The sequence below is a fragment of the Psammomys obesus genome, unplaced genomic scaffold, assembly GCF_907164565.1.
Source record: "Psammomys obesus unplaced genomic scaffold, mPsaObe1.curated_primary_1811, whole genome shotgun sequence".
NCBI classification, from domain to species: Eukaryota; Metazoa; Chordata; class Mammalia; order Rodentia; family Muridae; genus Psammomys; species Psammomys obesus.
In genome coordinates this window covers 6,525,376-6,538,273 of record NW_026590809.1, presented here as the reverse complement: position 1 = coordinate 6,538,273, position 12,898 = coordinate 6,525,376, and the positions used below count along the sequence as shown (strand labels likewise).

General features: G+C 38.8%; 1 protein-coding gene across 1 annotated transcript in view; it reads left to right on the top strand.

The window, feature by feature from the left end:
* The window catches only part of Iqcm (IQ motif containing M), a 324,157-nt gene that overhangs the window by 111,609 nt on the left and 199,650 nt on the right, over nucleotides 1–12,898 (top strand). The window contains exon 7 of the mRNA XM_055609054.1: nucleotides 3,087–3,142. Within this exon, the coding sequence (XP_055465029.1) occupies nucleotides 3,087–3,142 (56 nt within the window). The remainder of the gene's footprint in view (nucleotides 1–3,086; nucleotides 3,143–12,898) is intronic.

Genomic DNA, 12,898 nt, shown 5'->3' with positions numbered 1-12,898 from the left:
ACTAGGGGACTTCTCTAGGGTTACCCTCATAGATTCCAGGGAGCTTCCAGTTGCACTAAGTTTTTTATCTCATTCCAAATGCTACCCAGTTCTAGTTATCTCCAGGAGAACACTCCTTCCTCTATTGCTGTTGGGAGTGTAAACTTATACAGTCACTTAGAAATCAATATGGTGATTTCTCAGAAAATTGGGTTAATCTATCTTAATATCCAGCTATACCACTCCTGGGCAAATAATAAAAGAATGCTTCATCATTCCACAAGGACATTTGTTCAACTATATTCATAGCAGCTTCAGTGATAATATCCAGACTGAAAACAACCTGTATGATCCTTAACTTAAGAATGAATGAGGAAATGTGGTATATTTATGCAATGGAGTATTACTCAGCGATTATAAACAAAGACATCGTGAAATTTACAGGAAAATGATGGGACTAGAAAAAAAATCATCCTGAGTGAGGTAACCCAGACCCAGAAAGACAAACATGGCATGTACTCACTTAATAAGATTCTTTCTTTTTAATGTAATTTAAAAAAAGGAATCTTAGTTCTTAGAAATAAATGCCATGAGAAAGCATGAACATGAACAACCAAAATTGCATCAGAGAGAAATATAATACAAAATGAAGCTTAGCTTTGCAGTTAAGAGCTATGACTTAAACGTATTTTAAACAAACAGCCTATGTCTTAAAACTGAGTATTTTGGAGCACAAATGTAATACCTTCACATTTCATCTCTGTGTTGCCTTTTATATTTTCTAAGAATTTATATAAAATATGTTTTCGCTTCTGCTATCAAAGACACATTGAAGCTTAAATGTGAAAAGAAATGACACATTTTCCAGGCAATATGTGCATGTCATTTTATCACATACTGTAAAACTTTCTGTTAACTGGTCTTCATATAATCTGAGAGAGACAATGTAAAAGTGACCACCCATGGTCCATTTTTCACTCAGTTATCAGGATTAATTCAAATTTCTCATCCTTATTAAAAAAAACTATTTTGTACAAAGTAATCATTATAGAGTTGATGAAATGGATCGGCTTCATCTTTGGCTCACACTGGTGACCTTTGTCACTGGTGAGAGGCAAAGGTCAGTTATTCAAAGCTATTATGTGATTGTCTTTCCATATAGTCTTATGATTGATTAGTATTAAAAGAAGGTATAAGAATCTCTGTATTATAAGTGAGTATATACCATGTGTGTATATACCATGTCTTGCTGCTTCTGGGTTACCTCACTCAGGATGATCTTTTCTAGTTCCATCCATTTGCTTGTAAATTTCATGATTTCCTTGTTTTTAATTGCTGAGTACTAGTCCATTGTGTAAAAGTACCATAATTTCTTTATCCATTCTTTGGTTGAGGGACATCTAGGTTGTTTATAGATTCTGGCTATTATGAATAAAAATGTGAATATAGTTGAACAAATATTCTTGTATGGTTGAGCATCTTTTGGATATATGCCCAGGAGTGGTATAGCTGGATCTTGAGGAAGCACTATTCCTAATATTCTGAGAAAGCGCCAGATTGATTTCCAAAGTGGTTGTACAAGTTTACACTCCCACCAGCAATGGAGGAGGGTTCCCCTTTCTCCACAACTTCTCCAGCATGTGTTGTCCCTTGAGGTTTTTATCTTCGCATTCTGATAGTATATACTCACTTGTAAGTGGATATTAGGCATATAATATAGGGTAAACTTCGTAAAATCTGTAATCCTAAAGAAGCTAAAGAGGACCCTAGGGAAGAGGATTAATCCTCATTCAGAAGGGCAAACAGGATAGACATTGGACATAGAAAACAGGGAACAGGACAGTAGCCTTGTACAGGGGGTGTCTGAAAGACTCTACCCTTCAGGGTATTGAAGCAGATTCTGTGACTCATAGCCAAACTTTGGGCAGAATGCAGAGAATCTGATGGAAGAAGGGGGAGCTAGAAAAACCCGGAGGAGACTGGAGTTCCATAAGAAGACTAACAGAGCCAATATATATATATATATATATATATATATATATATATATATATATATATATATATATATATATATGAGCTCTTGGGGTCCTGCAGAGAGTGCTGAATCAAGCAAAGACCTTGCTTGGAGAGGACGTAGACCACCTGATTAGATGTAGCCCATGGAGAGCTTACTCTCCATGTGGGTTGTAAGAGGAGCAGGGGCTCTCTCTGACGTGGAATCAGTGGTCAGCTCTTACTGAACTCTTTTCTTGGGTGTTTTTCCATTAATTTTCTAGTGTTGTGGTTAAACAACAGCAGCAAAAATTACAGCAATGTGTATGGCTTACCCAACAGAGTGAATGATCTCCTTCTGGAGGCTGAACGTCTAAGCTCAAGCTGCCTGCAAGATTTCTTTCTTCCTAGTTTGGGCATTTTTAGTTCTTTGGTCTTGTGTCATTATACAGGACCTTATTCTGGTGACTACTACTCCTCTTTTTTTTTTTTTTTTTTTTTTTTTGTTGGATTAGGGCTTTGCCCTGGAACCTCACACTTTTCTGGAAGCCTTAGCTAAAAATAAACACACTGGGGATTAGAGCTTTAAAAATTTGAGGGTAATGTACTTTAGTCCATAATTCTTTGACAGCTAGAAATTTGATAACCAAATCCGATAAACATATCAAGCAATATCAAGAAATAGTCCACATCATTCTTCTACTTATATTTTCCATTAACCTGATTTAAAGTTACTTTCATTTTCTAATAATACAAACTGTCATTTATTTTTGTAATGACAGTTTGTATTTCTTACAAACTTACATCATTTCTTTTGTAAGACAGCCATCTAAATAAATTCTTATTTATAATATGTTTATAAAAACACTTGCTCACTAAAATAATTAGTAGCAGTTATATTTCAGAGTGCAAAAAGATACTGAAGAAGATTCAACAGTTATACTCATTTGACCATACATATTCTTTTATATGGATATTTGGGTTTATGATATATTATTAATATAAATACATTTTTATTATAAAGATTTATTATCCACTTGAAAATATAACAGAGAACAAATAAAATTAAAAATTTATGCATACTCAAGCTACTTTCTTATCTTAACTGTCTTCAGAAACCTCTTCAGAGAAATTTATCACTTACCAAGACAGAATGGAAGTCAGAAAAAAGGTAGGTTCTGTATACAACAAAAAACGCCCTTAATCAGTATGTGTACTTTTTTTTGATAATATACGTGATAACTTTAATACTGAAGTGTGAAGTTTAGGTTGTAGCGTTCAACTGTGTGTGTTGCATGCGTGCAAATATGTGAACCTATTTCTGTGCACGCTGAGGCCAGAGTGGCATGCTGGAGTCTTCCTCCGTGGCTAGTCACCTTATTACGTTTGAGACAAGCTCTCACATTGAACCAGAACCTCATTTTAGCTAGTCTGGCTGCTCAGTGAGTTCTCCAGATCCACCTGTTTCTGTTCCACAACGCTGGTGTGTGACTTTTTACATGGGTGCTGGGGGTTTGAAATCACGTCCTCTTGCTTATAGAGCAAATTCTCTGAAAAGATATGGTTTCAAATATGTGCTTTTTAATATACTGGGGATACCTTTATTTACTGGTGTTACTGGAGTATCTGGGACTGTGGAGTAACTGGAAACTAATTATGGAATAATCCTACAAAGTAGTAGAGTCCGAAGGAGGAGTTCTGGGTCTGAACACAAATTTCTCAAATTCCTAGCTGAACTGTGCATTTGCAGAACAAACCACAGAGTCTGAAACAACAAGTTGCACAATTCGTTTTTAGTTGGCTTAATTGGTTACATTAAAGGGAGAGGATTGCAGCTGAAGAGGTTGCTCGGTGATCATGATCACGTGCTGCTCCTGAGAGGATGCTGGCCCCATGCCCAACACCCACGTCAGGTGGCTCACCATGATCAGGTTCCGGGAACTCCAGCCCCAGGGCATCTGATGTTTTCTGGCCTCCATGGTTAACAGCCCACACGTGAACAGCTCCTTCAGCTGTACACATATTTAAAAATAAAAATAAACTTTTAAAGAATGATCTGGATGATGGGTAAGTGCATCTTAAGGCAAATTTTATGTATAAGGAAGATGCTCACAAGCACAGAACCTCTTCAGTGTAGAAAGGAAAAGATACTGAAATAAGAAATAAGAGTCTCTATATAAAAGATTTAAAGAAAACTATCAGTTTAACTAATGTAGATGTTAACAAGTCCATATCCAACAGTTGTAGCAGATTATTTGTAAAAAAAAGTGCAGTATGCATTATAAAAATCAAACAGAAAACAGTGAAATTTGAGTTAAATGAAACAGTTAACAAATCCAAAATTAGCTTTTTGAAAAGATAAATGAAATGTATAAGCTTTTATTGCATTTGATTTTTCAAAAAGAAGAGAGAAGACACAAATTAATACATCAGGAATGAAAGAAAGGGCATCATTCTATATCTTGTGGAGATGAAAAGAAAAATAAGGCAATATGTAAAAACACATCATGCTAATTACGTTAAACTAAAAGACAAGAATAAACTTTTGTAGGAAAAAAAATAACATGACAAAATTGACACAAGAAGAAATAGAAAATCTAAACAACCCATGTTTGTTAATTGGGTGCTATTTTAACTTCCCATAAATAAACCTGTTTTAAAATAATAAATTTTAACTGTTACAAGTGAGCTATTTCTGATGTTTTTCTTACAAATAGTCTTCAGCTGGCTAGTTTGACTGGGAAAACTTTTTTTTCCCCTATAAATGTTACTAAACTAAAATTATTCTAGCCCTATTAATGATAAGAAATTGCAGTTCTCAGATATCATCATTTACTGTGACTGCTTTCCCAGAACTGGCCCAGCTAATCTGAATCCTAAACATTTCCTCACATGAACTGACGCCTGCTGGACAGTGGTTCTCACCTATGGGTTGTGACCCTCGTGGGGATAGCATATCAGAGATATGCCCAATAGTTATTTAAAATACGCTTCATAGATGAGATTTCAAAATGTTTAACATCTTAGCAAAAGTCGTTATTTTTTTTTTAAATACGTTAGGCCTGTATGTATATGACTGTGCAAATGCCTGCAGAAACTAGATCAGGGCATCCGATCCTGTGAAGTCGCAGTTAAACGTGGTTGTGAGCCACTTGACATGGATGCCAGGCACCCAGCTTCAGCCTTCTGAAGAGCAGCAATTCTTCTTAACTACGGAACCATCTATCCTCCTTTTTAATTTAAAAAACTCTTATACAATATGTTTTCTTTCCCCCACTTCTCCTAGCCCCTCCTCACCCTTCTTCCCAACCAGTTTATGTTTTTTCTCTCTCTTAAAAATCAAAACAAAACAAACAAATAAATAAATAAAGCAAATAAATAAAAGGCCAGAAAAACAAAAAAAAAATGCCCAAACCAAATAAAAAGCACAGATCAAAAACAAAAACAAACAAACAAGCAAACAAATTGTTTTGTACTGTCCAACTACTCCTTGGCATAAGGCCTGCCCTCTAGTGTGGTTGACACAACCTGAATGACACAGTATTGGAAAAAAACTTATTTTTCCTTTGCTAGAGAGTATCAAGTATGAACCTCCTTGGTTAGGGGTGGGTCCTCATGTCTATTTCCCCAACTCAGTGCTGGGACCAAGTGGGACCCTCTGTCCATACCTATGCTGGGACCGTTCTGCCTTGAATCTGTGTGGCTGTGTGTGCTAACATCATCCCTCTGAATTTATGCCCTGTTGTGTCTGGCGGACATCCATGACCTCTGGCTCCCTCCTCTTCTGCAGCTCCCTGAGCTTTGAGGGGTGTGGTATGATGAAGACATCTTTAAATTATTATGTTTGAAAACTTTTAAGCTCTATGTAGGTTTCAGAAGACTCTTGGAAAATTTTAAGATTAGGATATATTTAAGAAAGCCCAAGCTATTATTAAGGAAAAAGAAGAAACATTTTGAAGAAAACCAATTTGCTTTAGCTCAGTCAGAATTGCTTAACTAATATTTTGGGGCTTTATTTTATTTTTTGAACTGAAATAAGTAATGTTAAATTTCTGAAGCAGGAAGAATTATACTCAAACAACTAACATTTTTATTTTGTTTAGAAAATAAAGTGTGTGCATTTTCATATATATGTATACATGCATCTATGATTTTCTTAACAAATATAAAGTTTTATGTTTAGTACTACACTGAAGTGAAATCTCCTTTCTGAGGACACTATTTGAAATTTCTTAATTTCTCTAAGCATAATCCATTTCTCACTTATAATTGAAAGGTATCACAGTGAGTTCTCCAGCACTATGTCCACCGTCAAAGGGCTCAGCTGGAGTTGGTTCTCCAGCTTTGCTGCCTGTAACATGCATTTCTCTTGGGTTTGTTCCACTCCCTGCCTGCAGTTCTCCTTGATGTCTCCTGGCTCTGCCATTTTAACAGCTTGTGCTCTGTAGCACAACCCAGGCCTCCCTTCCACAGCTTCACTCAAGGTCCTCTCAGCACCTCTCACAGCCTTCACCGAGAGACTGCCCTGCACATAGAAGGGAGACCCTGAAAATGACACCCCAATCTGTATCTTTCTATGCTCTGAAGCATCAAATGAATGACACGGCCAGGATGAAAGGATGAGTACCAGCTTGGCACGCACCCCTGAGCCGTTTTACCATCAGGTTTTGATTGCAGTTTTCTTCCACGAGCAGAAAATTCCTATGCTCTCTTTCCAAAGTTGGAAGCTCAGGGGGCTAAGATCCTGCCCTAAAAACACACTTGATTCCAGTGTGGATCAGTCATCTCCTTACTGGAACTAATTGCCTTAACAACTGTAGCCTTTCTTTTAGCACAAGCCTTGGTTGTACCGTTAAGCTTCTGGTGTCCTTTTTTTCCTCTGTCCATTTTGCATTTCTTTCTGTACTACTGTAGACCTACATAACAATGCTTGTTAATAATCACACAACAGAGCCACTATTAGTCTGTCCTGAAAACTCCACCAAAGAACTTAGTCTGTTGATTTGAATTGTAGCCTCAGGCACCTTCTTAGGACTTGGGCAGAAAGAATCACTAGATCTCACCACTAAAAGTTCCCATCACCTTCTCATAGCATACAGCTGGAGATGGGCCTTTCCTGCTTAGGCCTTAGGGGAGATTCGTTATAAACTACAGTAAAAGCAGAGAACCTGCCTAAAATATACTTGAAATCTCCAGGGACTCCAAGCTCACTGCTCTTATTTCCAGGCAGTTCTCAATATTAAACTGGGTGCTTGTGTCTCCTGGACACAGTTCTCGTTTTCCGCCTATACTTTCTCTTGCTCTTCTATCTCTTGTATGTATGAATTGTACAAACTAGTGGTCTTCATTGTGACATTGTACTTCTTGATACAGCGTGTTAACAATTTTCTCTTGTCATCCCTCAGCCTATCTCACATAATTACACATGTAAAACAGTCTGTAACATTTTTTTAATAGGATGGTAGTTCACACCATATTTTAAAAAAATGAGGAATACCTTGCCCAACTGGAAATTATAAAGTTTTGAGTACTGTGGACATGTGCTCTGTCTCTGCTCAGTGGTGACTCATGCGATTCGAGTACTGACTTCAGGATGCTTTCTTCTACACATTTCAACCCTTGCAATTGTTTCTGCTTGCTTTTACCTCTTTCTACAGTTCTTGTGCCCTCCACATGGCCAGAAAAGCAACCGCTTCCCAAGAGCTTTAATTCAGTTCCTACTCTCACACAAAATCTGGTTGTTTCTAAGAAAATGAGACAAAATAAAAATAACTGTCCCACAGAAGAAATCCCCCTTAAACAACAAAAATAAAACAGTAAACAATGTTGTGGATGACTTCAGGGTTCATTAGACATGATCGTCCCTAGAGACATCATGCAGGACTCCACATGGCTGTAGCTGGAGAAGCTCAGACCCCCACAGAAAAGGGAAGTGGAGCAGATGTCCACTGCAGTTAACAACTCGGAAAGTGATGCTTTAGAAACAGCACTGTGTTTCAGATATAACCTCATTAGCCATAACACTAGAGTGAGGTGTAGTCTTACACTTTAGAGACCTGTGCATGAAGCTGATCTCGTGTTAACTTTAGGAACCAACTTCTGAGGGAAGTAGCTCATAGTGAAAAGAATTCTTATAAGAAAAAGAAAAAAAAAAGCTTAATTATTTTTCTAATATTCGTATTGTATTCATTTATTTTGTTTTTCTCCATTTCTCTCATCTACCCCTTTATCTGTAATACATAGGAAAATAGTTGCTTCCACTGCCCCGATGTATCTGGGAATAGAGGCAAGGTATACCTGGGGATAATAATTAATTAAATTATGTAACTACAATGGTGGGAGAAAAATACTTGTGATCAGTGTTGGGACAAAATGAATGACTCTAGAGTCATAGGGAAGAGAGGTCTCCGCACATACCTGTGGGGGATTATCTTGACTATATGAGTGGAGAGCAGGAGTATGCCTGCATCGGATTGGGGATATGACTTAGCCAGTTGCTTTAAGCTTGTACTGCCTTGACTTCCCTACCAACTGAGTTAAAATAAGCTCTTTTTCCTTTGAGTTGCTTTTGTCACAGCTTTTCCCCACAGCAACAGGAGAGGGGAATTAAGCAGTACTGAGCATCTCTGTTGGCTAGATGAGAATGTTGCCTAAGGACACGCACCTGTAGGTGCCCACATAATGTGCACAGGAATACAGAACTTCAGAAGGAATGCCCTATTGCATTTTAATGTAACCTCTGGACACGCTTTTCTCAATAGACAGTTACCTTTTCGGGGGCACCTGCACCCACTCTGACACACTGCTTAGAATGACATATTCCACCACAACTGTCGTTCCTCAAATCCAGGTTATTTTATTGCCATCACACATAATGCCCCCATCACAGGCCTGCCATTATGTCAGGTCTTATGATTATTGTCGACCTATGCCATTAAAATAAAAGCCCAAGGGAGACTGGGGGTTTGTTCCTGTGTTCTGTATTCACCAATGTACTCTCCATACTAGAGCCACAACTTAGACCTTACACTGTAAGTAAAGAGTTTCATGAACCAAAAAAAAAAAAATACATGTTCAATACCTGAGTCAAATGTAGATCTTATCTCCACTTTTGTAATGTAATGTAATGTAATGTAATGTAATGTAATGTAACGTAACATAACATAACAGATGACCTAGTTCCACAGCAAATGTGGTCTTGTGTCTTTTCTAGTTTTTTCAACCTTCTTCTTTGATGGCCCCTGAACTACAGGTGTAGTCGTTTTGTTATACATCTATTAAGGGAGTTGACCACTCTTGGTCAGGAGTTCTCTGCAATTTGAGCAATTATTGATGTCTGTAATTGTTTCCATATGCTGTAAAAAGAATCTTGTTTGATGAGGTTGAGAGCTATATTTGTCTATGGGTGTAAGAATTGGGGGGACAAGATGGTGGCGTCAGGAGAACACTGCGTCTGAGGACACAGGACAACATTTTCCGTACAGAGACCAAGAGACTGAACTCTAGGCCCTAAAACAACGTCGATCATGTTTCCCAGGTGAGAGGAAACCCCCATGGCATGGGAATCAGTTGGGTCCACTCTCAGGTCACTCAGCCAGAGCCAGAAGAGATCCCGAGTCACGCAGGCACTAGGTCTCCAGACCAGAGCCACATGCCTGTGTGTCCTGACCACCTTCCCAGGCTGATCGGTGGGCACAAAAACACCAGAGACTGGGAGTCCCAGCCAGGAGAAAACCCCACAGGGAAGGAAGGAAATGGTACTGACTTGGGTCACCCAGTTTTCCCTGGAAAAAGTCTCCCAGACCGGTGGGCACGAGCCTCCATCACTGAACTGGGCTCCAGCCGCAGGTACAGACAGTTGCTGTGCGCCCAGCTCTCCAGCACAGACAGAGCTGTGCGCCCCAGGGCACCAGAGGCTGGGAGTCACTTGTATGAAAAAAATTTCAAGTCTCTGAAGAAAGAATTAGAAGATATCAGAAGATGGAAAGATCTCCCATTCTCATGGCTTGGCTGGATTAACATAGTAAAAATGGCCATTTTACCAAAAGCAATCTACAGATTCAATGTAATTCCCATCAAATTACCAACACAATTCTTTACAGACCTGGAAAGAAAAATTCTCAACTTCCTATGGAATAACAAGAAACCCAAAATAGCTAAAACAATTCTCTACATTTAAAGACCTTCTGGAGGTATCTCCATCCCTGATCTTAAGCTGTACTATAGAGCAACAGTAATACAAGCTGCATGGTACTGGCATAGAAACAGACTGTTGGATCAGTGGATCCGAACAGAAGACCCAGAAATAAACCCACACACTTATGGACACCTGATCTTTGACAAAGATGCTAAAACCATACAATGGAAAAAAGATAGCATCTTCAACAAATGGTGCTGGTCCAACTGGATGTCTACATGTAGAAAAATGAAAATAGATCCATATTTATCACCCTGCACAAAACTGAAGTCCAAGTGGGTCAAAGACCTCAACATAAAACCAGATTCATGAAATTGGTTAGAAGAAAAAGTGGGAAAAACCCTAGAACTCATTGGTACAGGAGACAACTTCCTGAACAGAACACCAACAGCACAGGCTCTAAGAGCAACAATCAGTGAGTGGGACCTCATGAAACTGAAAAGCTTCTGTAAATCAAAGGACACCGTCATCAAAACAAAGCGACTGCCTACAGATTGGGAAAGAATCTTCACTAACCCTTTATCTGACAGAGGGCTAATATCCAGTATATACAAAGAACTAAAGAAGCTGAAAAGTAGCAAACCAAGTAATCCAATTAAAAAAATAGGGAACAGAGCTAAACAGAGAACTCTCTGTAGAGGAATATCTAATGGCAGAGAAACACTTAAGGAAATGCTCAACCTCATTAGCCATCAGGGAAATGCAAATCAAAACGACCCTGAGATTTCACCTTACACCCATCAGAATGGCCAAGATGAAAAACTCCAGTGACAACACATGCTGGAGAGGCTGTGGAGAAAGGGGAACCCTCCTCCACTGCTGGTGGGAATGTAAACTTGTACAACCACTCTGGAAATCAATATGGCGCTTTATCAGACAACTAGGAATAGCGCTTCCTCAAGATCCAGTCAGACCACTCCTAGGCATATATCCAAAAGAGGCTCAAATAAACAATAAGGACATTTGCTCAACCATGTTTGTAGCAGCTTTATTTGTAACAGCCAGAAACTGGAAACAGCCCAGATGCCCCTCAGCTGAAGAATGAATGCACAAATTGTGGTACATCTATATAATGGAGTATTACTCTGCAATGAAAAATAAGGAAATCCAGAAATTTGCAGGTAAATTGTGGGACCTGGAAAGGGTCATCCTGAGTGAGTTGTCTCAGAAGCAGAAAGACACACACTGTATATGCTCACTCATATAGATACATAACATAGGATAAACCTACCAAAATCTGTACATCTAAAGAAACTAATCAAGAGAGAGGACCCTGACTAAAATACTCAATCCCAATCCCTAAAGGCAAAGAGGATTGACATCGGAGGAAGAAGAAAACAAGAAACAACCTAGGAATCTGCCACAGAGGGCCTCTGAAAGGCTCTGCCCTGCAGACTATCAAAGCAGATGCTGAGACTTATGGCCAACTGTTGGGCAATGTGCATGGAATCTTATGTAAGAAGTGGGAAATAGTAAGACCTTGTGAGGACAGGAACCCCACAAGGAGAGCAACAGAACCAGAAAATTTGAATACAGGGGTCTTCCCAGAGACTCATACTCCAACCAAGTACCATGCATGGAGATAACCCTGCACAGAACCCCTGCACAGATGTAGCCTATGGCAGTTTAGTGTTCAAGTGGGTTCCATAGTAATGGGAAGAGGGACTGCCTCTGACATAATCTGATTGGCCTGCTCTTTGAACACATTCCCCTGAGGCGGGAGCAGCCTTACCAGGCCACAGAAGATGACAATGCAGCCACTCCTGATGTGATCTGATAGACTGAGATCAGAAGGGAGGAGAGGAGGTCCTCCCCTCTCAGTGGACTTGGGGAGGAGCTTGTGTGAAGAAGGGGCTGGGAGGGTGGGATTGGAAGGGGAGGAGGGGTGGCTTATGAGGGAATACAAAGTGAATAAAGTGTAATCAATAAAATAAAATTAAATTAAAAATTTATTATTTCACATATTTCTACATTTAAGCCATATAACAATTCTATGAAGAAAATACTATAATCATCCTTGTATTTATATAATAAAACTGAGACTGATTAAATAATTGCCTAAAATCATATATTATAAATAGCAAAAGGAACTTGAACCCAAGTAGGCAGTATTAAAACTCTTTATCAGTGAAACACTGTTATACAGATGTACAACAGAACTGAACTATTGGGGAAAATAAACAAATGTGAATTCAACGCATATGCATTCTACATCTCACTTTAGTACTGCCATCGCTGTTGTGTTTGGCTTTGAATATCCACCTGGCACTAAGGAGAATCACTTGGGAAAGGCATCTCAATAAAAAAACTGTCTAGATTACGTCAGTCTATGGATGTGCTGGGGAGAGATTTTCTTAATGGGAAGACCCTGAATGTGAATGGCACCATTTCAGGGCTGGGCTCTGGGCTTAATGAAAAAAAGAGAGTTGTGAAGTACTAGCATACAACCATTAACTTGTTGCTCTCTGCTCTTTATCATGACTGTAATTTGTCTTCCTGCTTCAAGTTTCTGCTGCCTTGATTTACTCATAGTGATGAACTGTAACCTGGGATCCTAAGCCAAATAAACCCTTTGTTCCAGAACTTACTTACTTTCTTTCTTTTTCTCTTTCCTTCCTTCCTTCCTTCCTTCCTTCCTTCCTTCCTTCCTTCCTTCCTTCCTTCTTTTTTCTTTCTTTTTCTTTCTCTTTCTTTCTTTCTTTCTTTCTTTCTTTCTTTCTTTCTTTCTTT